The sequence below is a fragment of the Leptodactylus fuscus genome, chromosome 1, assembly GCF_031893055.1.
Source record: "Leptodactylus fuscus isolate aLepFus1 chromosome 1, aLepFus1.hap2, whole genome shotgun sequence".
Classification (NCBI taxonomy): domain Eukaryota; kingdom Metazoa; phylum Chordata; class Amphibia; order Anura; family Leptodactylidae; genus Leptodactylus; species Leptodactylus fuscus.
The window spans coordinates 25013230-25037599 of NC_134265.1; the positions used below are offsets into that span (position 1 = coordinate 25013230).

Consider the following 24370-nt stretch of genomic DNA (forward strand, 5'->3'; position numbering starts at 1 on the left):
AATATCACCATCATACTACCCATAGTACCTACATAATAGTGTCATACAGTAAACATATAATAGTGCCATACAATGTTCAAGTAATATCACCATCATACTACCCATGGTACCTATATAATAGTGTCATACGGTAAACATATAATAGTGCCGTACAATGTTCAAGTAATATCACCATCATACTACCCATAGTACCTACATAATAGTGTCATACAGTAAACATATAATAGTGCCGTACAATGCTCAAGTAAATCACCATCATACTACCCTATGGTACCTACATAATAGTGTCATACAGTAAACATATAATAGTGCCGTACAATGCTCAAGTAATATCACCATCATACTACCCATGGTACCTACATAACAGTGTCCTACAGTAAACATATAATAGTGCCGTACAATGCTCAAGTAATAACATCATTATACTATCCTATTGTACATAATATTTTCATACAGTAAATATATTATAGTGCCATACAATGTTCAAGTAATATCACCATCATACTACCCATGGTACCTACATAATATTTTAATACAGTAAACATATTATAGTGCCATACAATGCTCAAGTAATATCACCATCATAATACCCATGGTACCTACATAATAGTGTCATACAGTAAACATATACTAGTGCCATACAATGCTCAAGTAATATCACCATCATACTACCCATGGTACCTATATAATAGTGTCATACAGTAAACATATAATAGTGCCATACAGTGCTCAAGTAATATCACCATCATACTACCCATGGTACCTACATAATAGTGTCATACAGTAAACATATAATAGTGCCGTACCATGCTCAAGTAATATCACCATCATACTACCCATGGTACCTACATAATAGTGTCATACAGTAACCATATAATAGTGCCGTACAATGCTCATGTAATATCACCATCATACTACCCATGGTATCTACATAATAGTGTCATACAGTAACCATATAATAGTGCCGTACCATGCTCAAGTAATATCACCATCATACTACCCATGGTACCTACATAATAGTGTCATACAGTAAACATATACTAGTGCCATACAATGCTCAAGTAATATCACCATCATACTACCCATGGTATCTACATAATAGTGTCATACAGTAAACATATAATAGTGCTGTACAATAGTCAAAAACATCATAATGTCTAAAAACTCCAGATAACATCGCTTACACAGTAACAGGAATAGTTTCTAGATCACAGTGGCTACTATGATATCATTTTAGAACAAGGAGAAAAGACTCCAATGCGCTCTGTATGGCGGTATAATATAGTCCCACAGGAGTCTATAGGTACCGTTTCATTATTTAAATTTTTTTATTAATTAATTTTATAATTTAAGTAAAGTTTTTCAATATTTATATAGCCAAACTGAAATCGTGCACAATAATTTGTCCTAGCATCGCTCTGGGCAGGATTGTGTGTTATGAGACTCGGACGTGTCAGTCTTCACTGTAACTCTGGTATTCTATTCACAAATTTTTGCATTCAAATTGTATCTCTTTGTCCATGTTTGTTATATATAGTGATAATCAGGTTGCCGGGTCACTGTATATCGTTTTCTTGTAGATATTAATCACATCCAGTGATCTGAGGACATTGGGAGCACTTCCAGCAGTTAGTTAGCCCATCTTCTTTCCTAACTATTGGGTTTCATTGGTTTCATTACATCACATTTCGTTAAATCAGCTGTAATAAGCCCCTCCCCCCGCGGTCCTGATGAGACCCGTGCGACCACTCTTATAACCTGAGATCATGTGGTCACTTACAGTCCAGGCTATTACTATCTACTGCCTGGCATGTGAGTCCGGATACAGTAAGTATGCATGACTAGTAATCGCAGCTAGCCCTGGCATCCATAATATCCGAGCAGTCAGTCCCTATTTTTACCTACAGAGGTCATTTAAAGGCAGGGAACAGGATTTAAAGGGAATGTTTATTTATTAAAACCAAATAGTGAAATCTATCACTTTTTTCTAATTAGATCTTTCTATTCTATTTTCTGTATATGATTATGGGGGCGGCCATCTTGCCTGAGTTTCTACTCTTCTATGTTAACAGCATTTAGTGATCCGCTTTACAGCAGTCTTATGGCCATAGGCAGCCATAGTCTGCGGCTGACTCTCTGAGGTCTATGGGAGAGGCCGCCTCAGGTTCCGGTCAAAAAAAACGCGCACTTCGCTCCGGATTAGGTCCAATGAATGGAACTAGTCAGGAGGAGGGAGTGTCTTCAGGCCAAATTGCGAGGCGAAACGGCCTGAAGAATGAGCATCCCCGAAAAAACACCTGACCTGACCTGTCATTTTAGTCAGGATATTGAGGCGAAGACAGATATTCTGTGAAAAAATGCTGCAGAAAAAAATACGATACGTTTCTGCCACAGTATTTTTATGGGCGGGTTCACACCTGCGCCCGGTCTCCGATTTGCAAAGTGACCGCCCGTGTGCAACCGTGAGGTTCTTCTGGTCTCCGCGGCGAAACCGTTTTTTTCATAGGCGCTCACGGGCAGACACTGAATGACGAGTTTCTGTCTCCTGTCAGGGTTTCTCGAGCAGAAGATGGAAACCCTCAAAGTGGAGACCGAGCGCAGGGTGTGAACCCGTCCTATGCTGTGTCCTGCTGAGTGGGACCTTGCACGTTGCGGAAACGCAGCTGTTTTTGTTGCAGATTTTGCTGCAGTTTTTTGAGCCAAAGTCAGGAATGGATTGAGCAGAAGGGAGAAGTATAAGAGCCTCCTATCTATTTGCCATTCCTTCTGTTGCCATTCTTGGCTTTGCCTCAAAAAAGCACAGCAAAATCTTGTACAAAAAAAGCTGCGTTTCTCCAAGGTGGGGCCTCAACCTTGAGCAAAAATCCAATATATCTTATTATAAGTCACTGGGATCGCAGAACAAGATTGGTACAAATTTTTTGCCTCCATTTGTAAATACATTTTTTTTTCTATTCATTAAAAAGCAAGCAGAGATCTTAAAAATGAGAAATGGAAACACAACATGTATCATAAGGGAGCCTTCACACGGAGTGAACGCTCTGCTCATTCTGAACGTAAACTCGTGAAGGCTCCCTTAGAGTGGCATTATGTGGCCTTCAGTGAAGGGCGGAGGTTGCAAAAGTATATACCACCCATGGGAAAATAACCCCCTGTACCTGACATGTTTACATAGACAGGCTATTATGGGAAGGAATGAGGTAGGAGTTCATGATCAGCTGGCAGCGTGCTGGACCGTCAGGGCTCTGCCTTTTTTGTGTCTACATCTGCCATGTGAATGACAACATGGAATAATCAGGCAGCCACATATGGTGTGTGTATTTAATGACTACATAGTACTTAGTGTCCATGCTGCAGCAAGTAAAGGACGGCCACATATGGTGTGTGTATACAGTGACTACATAGAACTTATCCCCCTCATCCACAAGGCTCTCCATAATGCCGCACCTCCATACATCTCCTCCCTCATCTCTGTCTACCGCCCAACCCGTGTTCTCCGTTCACTCAATGACCTAACACTTACATCCTCTATTATCAGAACCTCCCACGCTCGTATACAAGACTTCTCCCGAGCTGCACCACTTCTCTGGAATGCTCTACCTCGGACAATCAGATTAACTCCCAATTTCTACAGCTTCAAGCGCAAACTAAAGACACATCTTATCAGACAGGCCTATCACAATGTCTAACGTAAACCCTTCCATACTATAATTAGAATCCCCAAAATGTAACCCTCCTCTGTCTCCGCTCCCACATTACCCCACATGATATGATGTCTTTTCGGGCTAACTCTATTTGTCCAAGCTCCATCCACATGTTACAGGACACCACTAGTGACGGCTCATACAGTTTTATGTTTGTGTAATGAGTCACCTCTATTACAAAAGTGTCTGACCTCTGCATAAGCAATGCCGCCCCTGCAACCTCTTGTGTCACCCCCTCTACCTCATAGATTGTAAGCTCTTGCGAGCAGGGCCCTCAGTCCCATTGTGTGAAATGATGTTCTTTGTTATGTATCTGTCTGTATCTGAACCCTACAAATTGTACAGCGCTGTGGAATATGTTGGCGCTATATAAATAAAATGTATTATTATTATTATTATTACTTAGTGTCCATGCTGCAGAAAGTAAAGGACGGCCACATATGGTGTGTGTGTGTATACAGTGCCTACATAGTACTTAGTACATAGTACTATGTACTTAGTACTTGCAAATGTATTTTCTAAACTATGCCCCTTTTGGGCGGGGACACAGCTTATTCCATGCCCCCTTTTCATGAATAGACACCCTAAGGGTGAGTTCAGATTGGATTTTTGGACCAGAACATGAGGCGGAGGCCACCTCAGGTTCCGATCCAAAATATGGGTAGCCGCGACTGAATGCCGATGCACTGCACCGGCATCCAGGCGCACGCTCCGCTCCGGATTAGGCCCAATGAATGGGCCTAGTCAGGAGGAGGGAGTGTCTTCAGGTCGAATCGCGAGGCGAAGGCGAAGCTGTTTACTCCCAGACACATAAATCTTGCTCCATGGATTCTGCGGCTAAATTGGTCGCAAAATCCACTAAAAGATCGTGCAGGATTCTTCTATCTTCCATAGAAAACAATGGAAGACAGATTCTAACTAGAATTGGGAGCTGATTTTGAGATGCAAACTACCTCAAAATCAGCCCAAAATTACACCGTGTGAACTAAGGCCTATAACAAACACATACTGAATGAGTCCTATGATGAACGGACAGATTGCCCTATGTATAGCTGATGACAGGGTGGTCTCAGAAATGCTACCCCCACCCTGAAGCAGTGGCTCATGTTCACATGCAGCTGTCAGTACTCGTACACTGTACAAGGTTAGTCTTCTGCTTCTTGTCTTCTAAAACTCCACATCAGATTACCAGATACCAGATTAAAGGAATTGTACTGTATAGAGAAAGCTGTTTCTGGGTGACAACCAACCGACTCCTGATACACCTAGTCAGAAAGGTAGTCACCCAGCTTTCCAGAGAAAACATTTACTACAAATGTAGTAAATCACTATGATAGGATTTCTTAGATGTTTCTTCACTTATCCTCTGATTTCTGTCAGTCACTCTTACCTCCTGTGTAGTCTGGCTAGTAATTTGGAATCCTTTGTCCATGTAATGGTGGAATCGGCGTGAATTTCTCCAAAATGACAGAATAATTTCAAATTTCCTGAATGATCGGGAAAGAGCTCGGCCTGGATGTCATGTAACAGCCTGGGAGCTGCAGAGAGAATGAAGGAGTTATTACTGTGATGTATGACATTATATCTTATACATATACATAGTAGTATTCTCATACATAGGAGCAGTATTATAGTAGTTATATTCTTGTATATAGGAGTAGTATTATAGTAGTTATATTCTTGTATATAGGAGTAGTATTATAGTAGTTATATTCTCATACATAGGAGTAGTATTATAGTAGTCATATTCTTGTACATAGGAGTAGTATTATAGTAGTTATATTCTTGTACATAGGAGTAGTATTATAGTAGCTATATTCTTGTACATAGGAGTAGTATTATAGTAGTTATATTCTTGTACATAGGAGCAGTATTATAGTAGTTATATTCTTGTACATAGGAGCAGTATTATAGTAGTTATATTCTTGTACATAGGAGTAGTATTATAGTAGTTATATTCTTGTACATAGGAGCAGTATTATAGTAGTTATATTCTTGTACATAGGGGCAGTATTATAGTAGTTATATTCTTGTACATAGGAGTAGTATTATAGTAGTTATATTCTTGTACATAGGAGCAGTATTATAGTAGTTATATTCTTGTACATAGGAGTAGTATTATAGTAGTTATATTCTTGTACATAGGAGTAGTATTATAGTAGCTATATTCTTGTACATAGGAGTAGTATTATAGTAGTTATATTCTTGTACATAGGAGCAGTATTATAGTAGTTATATTCTTGTATATAGGAGTAGTATTATAGTAGTTATATTCTTGTACATAGGAGCAGTATTATAGTAGTTATATTCTTGTACATAGGAGGTAGTATTATAGTAGTTATATTCTTGTACATAGGAGTAGTATTATAGTAGTTATATTCTTGTACATAGGAGCAGTATTATAGTAGTTATATTCTTGTACATAGGAGTAGTATTATAGTAGTTATATTCTTGTACATAGGAGCAGTATTATAGTAGTTATATTCTTGTACATAGGAGTAGTATTATAGTAGTTATATTCTTGTACATAGGAGTAGTATTATAGTAGTTATATTCTTGTACATAGGGGCAGTATTATAGTAGTTATATTCTTGTACATAGGAGTAGTATTATAGTAGTTATATTCTTGTACATAGGAGCAGTATTATAGTAGTTATATTCTTGTACATAGGAGTAGTATTATAGTAGTTATATTCTTGTACATAGGAGTAGTATTATAGTAGTTATATTCTTGTACATAGGAGTAGTATTATAGTAGTTATATTCTTGTATATTAGAGCAGTATTATAGTAGTTATAGTCTTGTACATAGGAGGCAGTATTATAGTAGTTATATTCTTGTACATATGGTGCAGTATTATAGTAGGCGCCTTCTTATACATATAAGGCAGTATTTTATTAGTTAGAGTTACTCTGGTAATTCATCCATACTTTGCCACATTTATAGCCCCTACCACATCCAAATGAAATGAAATGGCTAAGATAACCAATACAACCAATATCGTATGCAGGAAGAATACATTGATATCTTCTTCATTGTACAGTAGATCTGATCTCGAGACTGGCCCTACCGTGTGCACTGCGGATGGTGGGAGTCGTGGCAGTGTGTAACATCTTCTGCTGCAGAATTACTCATCTGTCGAGTGTAGCTGAGTCAGCCCTTTACCAGCAGACATATTCTTGGCTGCTTTATAATCGGTTTAGATGCATCTTGTGTATCTCCATTTGTTATTCTCGAGCTCCTGCCAGTGCCAGATGGGGCCATGGAGTCAGGTCTGGCACAAACTGAAGAACATTTTCATCGAATAAACTCAGCTGCAAGTCCAAATGAATGTGTGTCTCCTACTGTTTGTAGTGGCCCCCTGTATGGTGCACCTGGATCAGCACTGGAGCTATAGGGGTTAAAAGATTACCTTGATATTTGATAGGAGTGAAAGGCTCCTGGACCACTTCACGGATCCACCATATAATAATTGAGGTCTTTCTATGTTGACTGTAGAATAGGACAGACTTTGGGCTACTTATCCAAATACAATAACGTACAACACTCATCAGGTGACCCGATTTTTCCATTGAGTGTACAGTATGAGGCAACTGGCATTCCTTCGGTTGACTAACATACCAAACACGGGCCAGTCCGGTATCTGATCATGAGCCGCTGTAGTAAAATTACCCAGTGCTAATTAGTTGACGCTTATTATTATGTCCTATAGTGACCTGACTCCCATTCTCACAGTGTGGCATTGCTCCTTTAAGCCCCATTACATCTTCTGTGTTGTGATGGTGCAGTCAGTAAGTACATCATGTGACCATCATCACTCCTGGACTGTAAACAAAGACCCCTAGAGACCCCAAGACCATGAACAAAAGAGCAGGAGGGGATTTAACAGGTTGAGTACTGCAGTTGTGTTTATTCTTGTGCCCCCTCTACATGGGTTATTCCCTGAATCAAAAGTAATGAAATCCTGTGAACAGCTGTTTTAAAGAGAATTTTTCATCATTTCCACCAACTCCAACTCTTTGCATTCTTTAGTAGGTGCTGATCCACTGATTTTAGTGCAGTTGGAATTTTTTCTTTAGGCCTTACCATTCCCGAGCAATCATTTCTGTAAGTTTCAGCACAGTTATACTGTCTGCTACAAGGTGGGCGGAGCCTGTCTATCTGCTCCAGTCAAGGACCGCCCACATGGCTGCAGAGAGTATTATTGTGCTCAAAGTAACCAAAGTGATTACTTGAGAATGGTGGGGGCTAGAGAAAAAATTCCAACTGCTTCAGAATCGGTGGAGCAGCACCTATTGAAAGATGTGATTAAGTGTAGCTGGTGGAGATGGTGAAAGGTTCTCCTTAAAGTATTAGTATCAGTGTTTCTAGCATAAAAAAATACTTAAGTGAATATTATCTGCTTCCATGTGCCCCTCTTGGTGTTGGTGCTAATCTGTGCTCCTGTAGGAGAGCTCTGAGTAGAATCAGGCTCCTTCCCCCCTCATCAAAAATCGCAGACAAAATAGTCCTGCAAGCCCAACTTCTTTATCAGGCGATGTCAGGGGAAAAAAATAATGGACACCAAATGGATCATTACATGAGTCGTTTTACTGTTCCTCTGGTGCTGCTATGGATCGGGAGAATGGACAGAACGATACAGGTGTGCACATGTCCCTACTATTGGCTGCACTGTAGAGAACAGAGGATCCCTTTTAGAGACCTGGATATGGGGTAAGAATCTGGGCATGTGTGTCTACCAGAATTTGGCTCACAAGGTGGACATGCACGCTGCTATACACTTTGAACACCAGGTGGCTCCATACTATATAAGTGAATGACATTTTTGTAACCATATGTACATGGAAAATAGGATGCATTACCTATAATAAATCAGGGTCAGGGGATAATCATACACATTAGGGAGAGTGTGTGCCTACATAGGCGTACGGAGACTTACAAGTCATTCTTGCTCCGTTAGGGATTCTGGGTAAAAAAAATATGCAGATCTATTCTCCAGGATGTAATTAGGAGAACAGTGCCTCTGTGTGCTGCCCTCTAGGGACAGCCCCCTTAACATCATGCATGACTCAGTTAAAAAACCTACTGACATGATGCGGGGTTTATTGCCAAATTAGTATTTCTATTCCAAAAGGAACAGATTCCCAGCTATGGACAGCGCTGTTTTGGTCTTTTGGGCCTCCTCAGCATAGCGCAGGGATACTTATTTGGCAGAGTGAGAGACTATAGACCAGGGTCAGGGGATAATCATACACATCAGGGAGAGTATGTGCCTACATAGGCAGTACGGAGACTTACAAGTCATTCCTGCTCCGCAATAATAAATATGATATTTTATGGTGGGACAACCTTCTTATCTTTAATTGTCATCTTTCATGATGAAGCATGGCTTCATTCTTCTAGATACCACGCGACTGCTGTCCTTGTCTTGTATTGCAGCTAAACCCTAGCCTCTGATCACAGGCTAAGATTGGTACCAGACCAAACTCATGGACAATAATGATGATGGATTTGGAACGCAGAGGTCATATAGTGTATATTTCTAATCTCTGGCAAACCCTTTAATCCCTTGTTCAGATGCCTTTCTCATCCGATGATGTATTGTCCGACATAGTACGGCACATTGAGGGAGTATGATGTGACCCAAATTCTAATTCTCGGTCCAAATCCAATAATCTCCTGTTCAGATTCAGTATCCAGGACCTGTCTTTCACCACTTTTGTAATGTAAAAACATCTCAAATCTCGGGTTCATAACACCACTTGGAACAAAACGTCGGCGCCTGATGAGGGGGCGTGCACCTTGTCATAAATTAACCCATTCCTTCAGCATATCAACATTATCAAGACTAGTGTACCAAATGCTGGTCTTGATAAATTCCCACATTGAGTTCAATCCCTTAGACTTGGCCTTGGCTCCCGTGAGTCATTTTGGAAAAATATGTCTGAAAATCTAAAAAAAAAAATGCTCTTTTTATGAATTTGCCCCAAAATATTTCTCTTTCCCCCATATATTTTACACATGTGCCGTGCAGATCAGTTCAGTCGCTAGCAGAAATGGACGCCCTTCATTTTTCAATGGCAAGTGGTGACCCGTGAACCGGTGACAGTGAACCTTACTTTTCTGAGCATCTTCCCAAGGACTGCTCCTCTTTGAGGAAACCTTGTTTCATAACATATCATAAATTGGTCGCTGCCATGGGTTACAGAGACCCTATAGTGACATATGGTCACGTGGTCCATATGTACTCACTGCTATTCAGATGGTCTCCCTACACATCAGGGGGGTAACTACCATGGTAGCAGCGGTAGCCACAGGGCTCGGGACAATACGGGGCCAGGTGGCAGCCGCTGCTACTGCGGATTTTTGTTTCTTGTCTTTTTTTTTTTTAATTAGCCCGTTACCTGCTCAAGCTACTCCAGCAGGTAATGGGCCCTATTTACTTGCCGAACCTCGCTCCTGAGCAGGAGCCGGGATAAGTAAGTAAAGCTGCGGGCCCGCGAATCCCACAAACACTGCTATCAGACCCACGAGTATAATAATTGGAGGGCTAGGAATGGTGAGGGAACATAAAAAACACTGTTACTTACCTCTCCTGGCTCCAGCAGGCATCGGGCCTACTTTTGGACATAATACTGTGTGTAGGGGCCACTACGGGACAATAATACTGTGTGCAGGGGCCACTATGGAGCATAATACTGTGTGCAGGGGCCACTATAGGGCATAATACTGTGTGCAGGGGCCACTATGGGGCATAATACTGTGTGCAGGGCCACTATGGGGCATAATACTGTGTGCAGGGGCCACTATGGGGCATAATACTGTGTGCAGGGGCCACTATGGGGCATAATACTGTGTGCAGGGGCCACTATGGGGGATAATACTGTGTGCAGGGGCCACTATGGGGGATAATACTGTGTGCAGGGGCCACTATGGGGCATAATACTGTGTGCAGGGGCCACTATGGGGCATAATACTGTGTGCAGGGGCCACTATGGGGCATAATACTGTGTGCAGGGGCCACTATGGGACATAATACTGTGTGCAGGGGCCACTATGGAGCATAATATTGTGTGCAGGGGCCACTATGGGGGATAATACTGTGTGCAGGGACCACTATGGGACATAATACTGTGTGCAGGGGCCACTATGGGGCATAATACTGTGTGCAGGGGCCACTATGGGGCATAATACTGTGTGCAGGGGCCACTATGGGGGATAATACTGTGTGCAGGGGCCACTATGGAGCATAATGCTGTGTGTAGGGGCCACTATGGGACATAATACTGTGTACAGGAGCCACTATTGGACATAATACTGTGTGCAGGGGCCACTATGGGACATAATACTGTGTGCAGGGGCCACTATGGGGCACAATAGTGTGTGCAAGAATGCGGGAGGGGGGGGGGGGCGTCGGTCAGGGTCAGGGGGTCAGTCAGTGGGGAGGGGAGTTGGGGGTTGGGGTCCATGGCAACTATTTTTCTTCGGGCCTCGTCATTCCTAGTTATGGCACTGATGGGAACTGTTATACCTGCCAGAATGCAACCATCTCCACCTTGTCTGTCCTATGAAATTTACTCCAGTGACCTTTAGGGAGTGTTTACACCAGAGTTGGCTTAAGTTGGAAGGTACATTGTGTACAATCTTGTACTGTTGCCTCCTCTTCACTTTTGGTGTACCATTATAGCAGGGGTGAACCATGGGTTTCTGCCGCCTGAGGCAGCGGGGCCACACTGAGGGGGTAGGGCCGAGCGGAGCGAGCGTCTTTAGCAGGCAGAGAGCAGGCAGGGAGAGGACCTGCTCTCTGCCTGACCGTGAGGGGCGGCCGCTGGAGCTCAGTGACGGTGACCCTAAGCCAATCCAGGACTGCTTATCCTGGACTGGCTTAGGTCAGCAAAAATGCCGCCCTCCCCGGGGCCCTGGCGTAGCGCCGCCTGAAGCGGTCGCTTTAGGTCGCCTCATGGGAGGTGCGGCGCTGCATTATAGTGTCCATACTATGGTTTATACAGCGTCTACTACATTGGCGCACCATTATAGTGTCCATACTATGGTTTATACAGCGTCTACTACATTGGTGCACCATTATAGTGTCCATACTATGGTTTATACAGCGTCTACTACATTGGCGCACCATTATAGTGTCCATACTATGGTTTATACAGCGTCTACTACATTGGTGCACCATTATAGTGTCCATACTATGGTTTATACAGCGTCTACTACATTGGTGTACCATTATAGTGTCCATACTATGGTTTATACAGCGTCTACTACATTGGTGCACCATTATAGTGTCCATACTATGGTTATACAGCGTCTACTACATTGGTGCACCACTATAGTGTCCATACTATGGTTTATACAGTGTCTACTACATTGGTGTACCATTATAGTGCCCATACTATGGTTTGTACAGTGTCTACTACATTGGCGCACCATTATAGTGTCCATACTATGGTTTATACAGCGTCTACTACATTGGTGTACCATTATAGTGTCCATACTATGGTTTATACAGCGTCTACTACATTGGTGTACCATTATAGTGTCCATACTATGGTTTATACAGCGTCTACTACATTGGTGTACCACTATAGTGTCCATACTATGGCTTATACAGTGTCTACTACATTGTTGCACCATTATAGTGTCCATACTAGAGTGTTTATAGAGTTAATACTGCCATAAAGTTCACACAGTCATAGGTTCTTGTTTCTTCGACATGGTCATCCACAGACCAAGTCATCTCTGCCAGAAAATCCATAGCCAACACATGGTGTGATATTTCCTATACACAGTGTCAGGTGCGTTACAAATGAACCTCCACACAAACATATGATGCAGATGGAGATATGGAAACCATTAGAACTTGGAAGTTGTCCAGATGTGTAATATGGTCAATGTCGTCTCTAGCATCATGGTTTTTTATCCTCCACCATTTTTGGGTTTATTCACGTGGAGGAATTTGGAGAGGATTTTGCATCTTCTATCTGATAAACCTCTTCCAAAACAGTCCCCAATCTACCTCCCTCTGTTTTCAAAAGGAAGCAGAGATGAACACTCCTTATATCGGTGTGTAGTGAAAAAAGCGCCCTGCCCAATCTTGCCATGGTTTCCATAATGACGCTGGAACCCCAGCCTTCACACTGACTGGCACCATTGTATGAGGCTAATAATACCCCAAACCCAGGCCATATACCCCAGACTCAACCTTGGCTAGGGCCAATTTTTGGAGAAGACCAAACCAACCAAAACCTTCTCCGAATTCCTCATTATGAACAAGCCCTTTTGAAGAACCTACTTCTACCATCATGTTGCTTTGGTACAAATCCCTTTGCTGAGCAGTCACCGAAGTCTTGATTCCCAATGCACTAGAGTGGTATTGTGCCTAATTTAAGAGGCCTCTTAAAGGGGTTTTCCAGGCTTATTAGCTGATACTCTATCCTTAGGATAGGTCCTCAATTAAAGATCGTTGGAGAGTAGCACTGTGATCTCTTCACGTTCCCCTCTGCTCCAAGCACACCCACGTCGTTACCTTTCGCCACCCCTTAATTTTATTCACACCCCTCTTCATGTTCTCCTGATCTTCTGCCTTGCGTAGGAATCAAATGCTGCACTATATGCTATGCTCCGCCGCCATTTTGTGGTGGTCTGTTACACAAGCATGTAACAGACCACCGCAAAATGGCGGTGGATCATACGCAGTCAGGGCATTTTTGGGCTTTAACGTACAGATACTGATGCAAAATACTGACCAAAAACTGACAATGTGAAGGCCTAATGAAGATTCCTGCTGAATGAAGACTGGCCTCAACAGGCAAAAACGTCCTAGCAAATTTAGGTCAGTGAGTCATCGTGTCAACTTTCTTTTTATATCATTCCCGGGAAATTTGGCCAACTGTCAATATGACCGTCCTTACATTTCTCGCTGAGGTTGTCACCTGCGTTTCTTAAAGTCTAGTCTTTCCCAAAAGGTCATTGAAGATGGCCATACACATTATAAGATTTCCTTACCTTTAAGATTCTAGTAAGACCATCTAATGTATATGGTGGTGTCTAGAAATGGGCAACGTCACAAGATTCGTTCACACGTGACAGTTCCTTTTCCGAAGTGCTATTATTATACTCCGAGATGTCTTCAGACTCCAAAGTATAATAAGTGGAGGCCCAAGTAATAAACTCTGATATTGACTTTCCCTCACCTTTTCTCGGCTCCGTCATGGTTGTCTTCCGGCCACCTGGGTAACATCATGTGCCCAGGGGAATTCAACAGAGTGCCAGACACGATGAGGGAGCCCAGGAGAGGTGAGGGCCCCAGACCCCAGAGTATAATAACAATTCTTAGGTGGTGAACGTCAAACATGGTGAGAATTTTGGAAGATTTGTAAAGAATCTGGCTCATTATGGAACCAGTTTGGCCAAGTCTAATGATGTCAAGACTCTCCAACATGTCCAATCCTTTTCGACATGCCCAATCCTTTTGTTCTGAAGGAAGAAAAGCCACCACCAGGGTCATGCATGTGTTCATATGGATGATGTCCATTTGCTACCCATGCCTCCACGGACCTGTCCTGACTCTTGCCCTGGGCTCATAGCCCTGGGGCCATTACAATATAATGGGTCTATATACTAGCCTATGACAATAGACATGGTCGGGTGCATGGAGGCTTAGTTTTAATCTGTAATAAACTCTGTCTCTGAAGCTCTGCACGAGCAAGAAAAAACTTCAGAGTCTACAAGGACAGCGTTTCATATTACCTTTTAGTTGCTTGTCTGAAAATAGCATCTATACATACAGCTATACACCTAGTAGATCACGTGTATACTATACATACAGGGCACGGCAACAATCTATCTATAAAGTGGACCACCCCCAAAAATATAAAACATGGACCACTAAACATTTTTTGCTATATTGCGACCAATGGACATTACATGCCACAACATTGTTGATATGATGGAGGTTACCTCTGTAACACATCAACCAATGGAATGGACTAATATGCGTATTTAATGGAATTCCTGACCCTCCATGTACCTTCATGCTACACGGAGATGCGATATGAGCCCATAGACGGCTGTGAGTTTTGGTTTTTGGATCCATACAACATGATCTGTGATACAGTCCTGTGCAGGATGTCTTGATCAATGGGGGTAGATATGGGGTAGACCCATCCACCCTTTCCTGGTCTTGAAATCATTCAACTGAAGTGGGGGGGTCAAGTTCCTGCCTATATATAAGGTTCAAATATTACAATACATTATGCTACAAGGACTTTGTATCCATAACCAGCTTCAGACCATCCATAGTAAGAAGCTGTGATGTCCCTCAAACTTTAAGGTTAGTAGGTTAGGGGCAGTGACTTCTCTCCTTGACCACATCTACACACAAGGTCTACAAGTATACAAAGTGTAACTTTTCTAACCTTTTTTGCTGTCTTTGGCCACAGTCCCCTCAATGCTGTTCTCCCTTTTGAGCCTCTTCTCCTCGTCAGGGGTGAAGACCTCATTGACATCCAACTTCTCAGGCTCCCTTTTAGGGTCCTTGGTTGATTCCTTCCCACTAGATTTAAATTTTTTCTTTACCATTTTGTTTTCTGTGTTCTTTTCGCCCTGGTTTGTAGATCCAACGAAATGTGTTGAGCAGCTGGCTCCTCTACTAGTCTGGTCTAGGGTGCTTGTTCGAGTTTGGCCAGGCCCACCACCTCCTCCTCCTCCTCCTCTTGCTCTAATTGTATGATGGTCTCTGCACACTTGTGAGAGTTCATTGGTATTTGGAATGTAATCCTTGACACGCAGTGAATGTGCTTTTTCTATTTCCGTTATATTATTGTGCCCGTTGGGTGTTGTCTTCAAGAGACTTTTGGTCTTCTCAAAACAACCACCCGATGTTCTTTCAGCAACATTGTAATTTTCCGTAAGAATTTGATCACTAATTTTATGATCCTCCTTATTACTGGTATGCCGGGAGGAACGCTGGTTGGCTTCCTTCACGAGACTAATTTCATCCTTGACTTTGTGACCCAAGTTTTGATCTCCCGTAGATCCAAAAGCTCCTTTGATGTCTTCTACAGTCATGTTATCGAGATTCAAATCACCGCGTTGTTCCTCAGCACTTGTGCTATCATTTAAGACATCAAAAATTCTATCCTGTTGACATATAAAATGATGCCTTAGGGTGGGGTCAATTAAATGAGCACTGCCGAAAATATGTAGGATTTCACACTCTTGTGCATTGTCATTATACGTCTTGTCTGTGCAATCGGGATTTTCCTCGTGAAAATCAGCGCTACCTCCAAAATGAGATTCGAGAACTACAGTGTGTGATCCGATGTCCATATTTTCTGAAGCAGCATCCACATCTGGTGATCCATCATCGATAATATGTGCACCAATAATAACAGCTGGGGATCCAACATCTTCTAATAGTGATCCACTATCCACAATATGTGCCCCAATAATCACAGCTTTAGAAACAATGTCCAACATTAGTGATTCATCGACCTCAGCATGTGATGCCAAATCTTGAATTTCCGATCCATTTCCCTGTAAGCCATTATGTGCAATTTGTGATCCGTTATCCAGAATTTCCACATTTTGTGATTCATTATCAGAAATGTGTAATTCATTTTCCGTAATTTGTGCTTCGTTTTCCACAACTTTTGATTCACTGTTTAAAATCTGCAAAATTTGTGATTCGTTGTCCAATATGTCTGATTTATCATTCACAGTTTCTGATGTATAATCCACAATTTGTGATTCATTTTTCACAGTCTGCGATTCGGAACGTAAAATTTCTGATTCACTGTGTACAGTTTGTCTTTCATTTGATTCATTTTCCAACATTTGTGACTCCTTTTTTATTCTTGGTAATTCATATTCCACAGTGTGCGATTCATTTTGTAAAATGTGTGCTGCATGGTGCAAAAATTGTGCTAAATTTCCATCAATTTGCAATTCATTCTCTGCAATTTGAAATTGATTGTCCACAGTTTGTGATTCATTGTCCAAAATGTGCAATTCATCTCCTTCCGTTTGTGATTCATAGTGCACGATTTGTGAGTCACTATCTAAAATTTGTGATTGGTTTTCCAAACATTGTGATTCATTGTCCAAAATGTTTGATACATTTCCCACAATTTCTTCTTCATAGCCCAAAATTTCTGAATCCTTTCTTTCAATTTGTGATTCGTTCTGCACAATTTCTGATTGGTTTTCCAAACATTGGATTTCATTGTCCAAAATATTTGATACATTTCCGACAGTTTCTGGTTCATAGTCCAAAATTTCTGATTCCTTTCCTTCAATTTGTGATTTACTATCTAAAATTTGTGATTGGTTTTCTAAACATTGAGATTCATTTTCCAAAATGTTTGATTCATTTTCCACAATTTCTAATTCATAGTCCAAAATTTCTGATTCCTTTCCTTCAATTTGTGATTCGTTCTGCACAATTTCTGATTGGATTTCATTGTCCAAAATGTTTGATACATTTCTCACAATTTCTACTTCACAGTCCAAAATTTCTGATTCCTTTCCGTCAATTTGTGATTCGTTCTGCACAATTTCTGATTGGTTTTCCAAATATTGGATTTCATTGTCCAAAATGTTTGATACATTTCCCACAATTTCTGGTTCATCGTCCAAAATTTCTGATTCCTTTCCTTCAATTTGTGATTCATTCTGCACAATTTGTGATTCACTATCCAAAATTTCCAATTGGTTTTCCAAACATTGTGATTCATTCCCCAAAAGGTTTGATTCATTTCCCACAATTTCGAATTCATTTGCCAAAATGTCTGATTCATTTCCTTCGAGTTTTGTTTTATTTTCTGCAATTTGTGACTCATCATCCAAAATTTGTGATTCTTTATCTGCAATATCTGCTTCACTGTCCAAAATTTGTGATTCATTTTCCACAATTTGTGATCCATTACCTGTAAGTGCACATTCATAATCCTCAGTCTCTGATATGGCATCTGCTATTTCAAGTCCACCATTCAGGGTTTGGGACACAGAATCCACAATTTCATCTTCCTCACAGTATTCACAAGATATAAGCTCTTCAGTTGCCCCATTGTCTTCATTGATATCACTTACATAGTCAATAATATTTTCAGACTCCGAAAGGCATATTTTGGTCTCTTCTAAATATTGGGTGTCCTCATTTACTTCAGTCTTTGGGCTTTCCTCAGATAGATTCTCACAGTTTTCAGGTTGCTGGATGTTTTCTTTCAGAAACTGTATTAGCTAAGAGATAGAAAAAAAAAACAAAAAACATATTAGCAGATACCCATGTCATACAACAGGAGGAGCTGAATACATTGGCTCAGTCTCTGCTCATTTTGGGCTTAGGAGTCCAGTGTCCAGAGTCTCATACAGGTAAAGTCAATCTCTGATTAGGACCGCCCAATGAACTCCTAAATCCAGAATAAACAGATTTTTTTAACGATAACGTAAATTGTGGCTTAGTTTTCAGACAACTTAGTCTGCTTTAACAGAGCATGTGATACTGGCCAAAAATGTTAAATTGATGTCGCTAGGTGTCTCCCTTCTTGCTAATTTGCTGTCCACTCCCTGTTACTTGGGAAGTTCCCTCTTCAAGTTTTCTTAATATGGAAATAGAAAAAAATTAAGGGAGATGGGCAGGTCTCTCTTCACCCAGTGAAAGGATTGGGAAGGGGCAGGTCTCCTTTCACCCAGTGAAAGGATTGGGGAGGGGCAGGTCTCTCTTCATGCAGTGAAAGGATTGGGGAGGGGCAGGTCTCTCTTCACAGAGTGAAAGGATTGGGGAGGGGCAGGTCTCTCTTCACCCAGTGAAAGGATTGGGGAGGGGCAGGTCTCCCTTCACGAAGTGAAAGGATTGGGGAGGGGCAGGTCTCCCTTCACCCAGTGAAAGGATTGGGGAGGGGCAGGTCTCTCTTCACGCAGTGAAAGGATTGGGGAGGGGCCGGTCTCTCTTCACCCAGTGAAAGGATTGGGGAGGGGCAGGTCTCTCTTCACCCAGTGAAAGGATTGGGGATGGGCAGGTCTCTCTTCACCCAGTGAAAGGATTGGGGATGGGCAGGTCTCTCTTCACCCAGTGAAAGGATTGGGGAGGCGCAGGTCTCCTTTCACCCAGTGAAAGGATTGGGGAGGCGCAGGTCTCCTTTCACCCAGTGAAAGGATTGGGGAGGCGCAGGTCTCCTTTCACCCAGTGAAAGGATTGGGGAGGGGCAGGTCTCCTTTCACCCAGTGAAAGGATTGGGGAGGGGCAGGTCTCTCTTCACTCAGTGAAAGGATTGGGGATGGGCAGGTCTCTCTTCACCCAGTGAAAGGATTGGGGAGTGGCAGGTCTCTCTTCACCCAGTGAAAGGATTGGGGACGGGCAGGTCTCTCTTCACCCACTGAAAGGATTGGAGATGGGCAGGTCTCTCTTCACCCAGTGAAAAGATTGGGAAGGGGCAGGTCTCTCTTCACCCAATGAAAGGATTGGGGATGGGCAGGTCTTCCTTCACCCAGTGAGAGGATTGGGAAGGGGCAGGTCTCCCTTCACCCAGTGAAAGCATTGGGGATGGGCAGGTCTCCCTTCACCCAGTGAAAGGATTAGGGAGGGGCAGGTCTCTCTTCACCCAATGAAAGGATTGGGGATGAGCAGGTCTCTCTTCAAACAATGAAAGGATGGGTTTGGGGCAAATCTCTCTGCATGCCTACACACAGATCTGCTGCTCTGTGCTTCCTATCTGTACAGTGCTCAAAGGAGTCTGCAGCTTCGCAAAGCCCCAGCAGCTCCATGGAAATGAGTATAAGGAGAGTCTATGTACTTCTATTTACTTCTGACTAGCTGCTTGTGTTATTACTGATAGGATGTTAGGCATAAACCATAGTAAGCAGATTTCCTGATTCTGCTCAGATTTCTCATTTTCTGTGACAAGGATATTTTTAGCTGCATCAGACCATGGGCTTGCAGTTTAGTGTCCCATAATTTCCTATATTATCTTCATGTTCTCCTCCCTATGTTCTCCTATTTGACTATGTATGGGGCTTCATGTCTAATAACCTATTAAGATTGTGTATTTGAAAATAGGTTTCATGAACCAGATACTAGGTGGTGCTCTAAACTCTTTCAGACCTGGCGGTCAAGGGTGAAGAAACCACGTATTGAACCATGTACCCCAATGTGATATAAAAAAAAAATACAAAACTTTACTCATAGCTTACAAAATCGATTTACTTTAAAACTTTTATCCAAGTGTGTTCACAAAGTCATTTACCGTATGCAGATTCTCATCAGTTTTAGTTGAGCGGAGACGCCCGCTTCTATAACATGTGCCTGTCAGTCACTGATGCCTGAAATGAATTGTTTTGCATTTTGGATTAAATTATGGGGTAAATTACACTGAACATTTTTTTTTAACTATTTTTGACTGCAAACTCTAATAACAATGTAACAAAGCAGTCTGTATAGTAAGTCACTGCCTTCCTGGCTTATGAACAGAATAACAGAACAATACTGAAGACTGACACAATAGCGCAACAGGGAAGAGATAGTAAAATACATTTAGCAAACTACAGAACAGAACATATATATTGTACTAGAAGATAGAAATATAGTAACTATAGTAGACAGTAGAAAGGTATATGCTGTAGAAGTAAGGATAGGTACAGTACATGTAGTACAAGTAGATGGCAGAAAAAAGCACATATAGTACAAGCAGAGGGCAGTACAGTACATGTAGTACAAGAAGATGGCAGTACAGCAAATGTAGTACAGGGAGAGAGCAGTACAGTACATGTAGTACAGGTAGAGAGCAGTACAGTTCATGTAGTACAGGTAGAGAGCAGTACAGTACATGTAGTACAGGTAGAGCGTAGTACAGTTCATGTAGTACAGTTAGAGAGCAGTACAGTACATGTAATACAGGTAGAGAGCAATACAGTACATGTAGTAGAGGTAGAGAGCAGTACAGTACATATAGTACAGGTAGAGAGCAATACAGTACATGTAGTACAGGTAGAGAGCAGTACAGTACATATAGTACAGGTAGAGAGCAGTACAGTATGAGTAGTACAGGTAGAGAGAAGTACAGTACATGTCGTACAGGTAGAGAGCAGTACAGTACATGTAGTACAGGTAGAGAGCAGTACAGTACATGTAGTACAGGTAGAGAGCAGTACAGTACATGTAGTACAGGTAGAGAGCAGTACAGTACATGTAGTACAGGTAGAGAGCAGTACAGTACATGTAGTACAGGTAGAGAGCAGTACAGTACATGTAGTACAGGTAGAGAGCAGTACAGTACATGTAGTACAGGTAGAGAGCAGTACAGTACATGTAGTACAGGTAGAGAGCAGTACAGTTCATGTAGTACAGGTAGAGAGCAGTACAGTACATGTAGTACAGGTAGAGAGCAGTACAGTACATGTAGTACAGGTAGAGAGCAGTACAGTTCATGTAGTACAGGTAGAGAGCAGTACAGTACATGTAGTACAAGTAGAGCGTAGCACAGTTCATGTAGTACAGGTAGAGAGCAGTACAGTACATGTAATACAGGTAGAGAGCAATACAGTACATGTAGTAGAGGTAGAGAGCAGTACAGTACATATAGTACAGGTAGAGAGCAGTACAGTACATGGTGTACAGGTAGAGTGCAGTACAGTACATGTAGTAGAGGTAGAGAGCAGTACAGTACATGTAGTACAGGTAGAGAGCAGTACAGTATGTGTAGTACAGGTAGAGAGCAGTACAGTACATGTGGTACAGGTAGAGAGCAGTAAAGTATGTGTAGTACAGGTAGAGAGCAGTACAGTACATGTAATACAGGTAGAGAGCAGTACAGTACATGTAGTACAGGTAGAGGGCAGTACAGTACATGTAGTACAGGTAGAGAGCAGTACAGTACATGTAATACAGGTAGAGAGCAGTACAGTACATGTAATACAGGTAGAGAGCAGTACAGTACATGTAGTACAGGTAGAGCGCAGTACACTTCATGTAGTACAGGTAGAGAGCAGTACAGTACATGTAGCACAGGTAGAGAGCAGTACAGTACATGTAGTACAGGTAGAGAGCAGTACAGTATGTGTAGTACAGGTAGAGAGCAGTACAGTTCATGTAGTACAGGTAGAGAGCAGTACAGTACACGTAGTACAGGTAGACAGCAGTACAGTACACGTAGTACAGGTAGAGAGCAGTACAGTACATGTAGTACAGGTAGAGAGCAGTACAGTTCATGTAGTACAGGGAGAGAGCAGTACAGTACATGTAGTACAGGTAGAGAGCAGTACAGTACATGTAGTATAGGTAGAGAGCAGTACAGTACATGTAATACAGGTAGAGAGCAGTACAGTACATATAGTACAGGTAGAGAGCAGTACAGTACATGTAATACAGGTAGAGAGCAGTACAGTACATGTAGTACAGGTAGAGAGCAGTACAGTTCATGTAGTACAGGTAGAGTGCAGTACAGTACATGTAGTATAGGTAGAGGACAGTACAGTACATGTAGTACAGGTAGTATAGTACATATAGTACAGGTAGAGAGCAGTACAGTACATGTAGTACATATATAGGGCAGTACAGTACATGTAGTACAGGTAGAGAGCAGTACGGTACATGTAGTACAGGTAGAGAGCAGTACGGTACATGTAGTACAGATATAGGGCAGTACAGTACATGTAGTACAGGTAGAGAGCAGTACAGTACATGTAGTACAGGTAGAGAGCAGCACTATACATGTAGTACAGGTAGAGAGCAGTACAGTACATGTAGTACAGGCAGAGGATAGTACAGTACATGTAGTACAGGTAGAGAGCAGTACAGTACATGTAGTACAGGTAGAGAGCAGTGCAGTACATGTAGTACAGGTAGAGAGCAGTACAGTACATGTAGTACAGGTAGAGAGCAGTACAGTACATGTAATACAGGTAGAAAGCAGTACAGTTCATGTAGTACAGGTAGAGAGCAGTACAGTACATGTAGTACAGGTAGAGAGCAGTACAGTACATGTAATACAGGTAGAGAGCAATACAGTACATGTAGTAGAGGTAGAGAGCAATACAGTACATGTAGTACAGGTAGAGAGCAGTACAGTACATATAGTACAGGTAGAGAGCAGTACAGTATGAGTAGTACAGGTAGAGAGAAGTACAGTACATGTCGTACAGGTAGAGAGCAGTACAGTACATATAGTACAGGTAGAGAGCAGTACAGTACATATAGTACAGGTAGAGAGCAGTACAGTACATGTAATACAGGTAGAGAGCAGTACAGTACATGTAGTACAGGTAGAGAGCAGTACAGTTCATGTAGTACAGGTAGAGTGCAGTACAGTACATGTAGTATAGGTAGAGGACAGTACAGTACATGTAGTACAGGTAGTATAGTACATATAGTACAGGTAGAGTGCAGTACAGTACATGTAGTACAGGTAGAGAGCAGTACAGTACATGTAGTACATATATAGGGCAGTACAGTACATGTAGTACAGGTAGAGAGCAGTACAGTACATGTAGTACAGGTAGAGAACAGCACTATACATGTAGTACAGGTAGAGAGCAGTACAGTACATGTAGTACAGGCAGAGGATAGTACAGTACATGTAGTACAGGTAGAGAGCAGTACAGTACATGTAGTACAGGTAGAGAGCAGTGCAGTACATGTAGTACAGGTAGAGAGCAGTACAGTACATGTAATACAGGTAGAGAGCAGTACAGTTCATGTAGTACAGGTAGAGAGCAGTACAGTACATGTAGTACAGGTAGAGAGCAGTACAGTTCATGTAGTACAGGTAGAGTGCAGTACAGTACATGTAGTATAGGTAGAGGACAGTACAGTACATGTAGTACAGGTAGTATAGTACATATAGTACAGGTAGAGTGCAGTACAGTACATGTAGTACAGGTAGAGAGCAGTACAGTACATGTAGTACATATATAGGGCAGTACAGTACATGTAGTACAGGTAGAGAGCAGTACAGTACATGTAGTACAGGCAGAGGATAGTACAGTACATGTAGTACAGGTAGAGAGCAGTACAGTACATGTAGTACAGGTAGAGAGCAGTGCAGTACATGTAGTACAGGTAGAGAGCAGTACAGTACATGTAATACAGGTAGAGAGCAGTACAGTTCATGTAGTACAGGTAGAGAGCAGTACAGTACACGTAGTACAGGTAGAGAGCAGTACAGTACATGTAGTACAGGTAGAGAGCAGTACAGTACATGTAGTACAGGTAGAGAGCAGTACAGTACATGTAGTACAGGTAGAGAGCAGTACAGTACATGTAGTACAGGTAGAGAGCAGTACAGTACATGTAGTACAGGTAGAGAGCAGTACAGTAGATGTAGTACAGGTAGAGAGCAGTACAGTACATGTAGTACAGGTAGAGAGCAGTACAGTACATGTAGTACAGGTAGAGAGCAGTACAGTACATGTAGTACAGGTAGAGAGCAGTACAGTACACGTAGTACAGGTAGAGAGCAGTACAGTACATGTAGTACAGGTAGAGAGCAGTACAGTACATGTAGTACAGGTAGAGAGCAGTACAGTACATGTAGTACAGGTAGAGAGCAGTACAGTACATGTAGTACAGGTAGAGAGCAGTACAGTACATGTAGTACAGGTAGAGAGCAGTACAGTACATGTAGTACAGGTAGAGAGCAGTACAGTACATGTAGTACAGGTAG

General features: G+C 42.0%; 1 protein-coding gene across 2 annotated transcripts in view; it reads right to left on the bottom strand.

The window, feature by feature from the left end:
* ALPK2 (alpha kinase 2) overlaps positions 1-24370 on the bottom strand; it is an 84758-nt gene that overhangs the window by 25038 nt on the left and 35350 nt on the right. For both annotated transcript variants that reach the window (XM_075268204.1, XM_075268194.1), the window contains exons 3-4: positions 15131-17954; positions 5095-5242 (exon numbers count right to left, since the gene is read on the bottom strand). In XM_075268204.1, the coding sequence (XP_075124305.1) occupies positions 5095-5242; positions 15131-17954 (2972 nt within the window). The remainder of the gene's footprint in view (positions 1-5094; positions 5243-15130; positions 17955-24370) is intronic.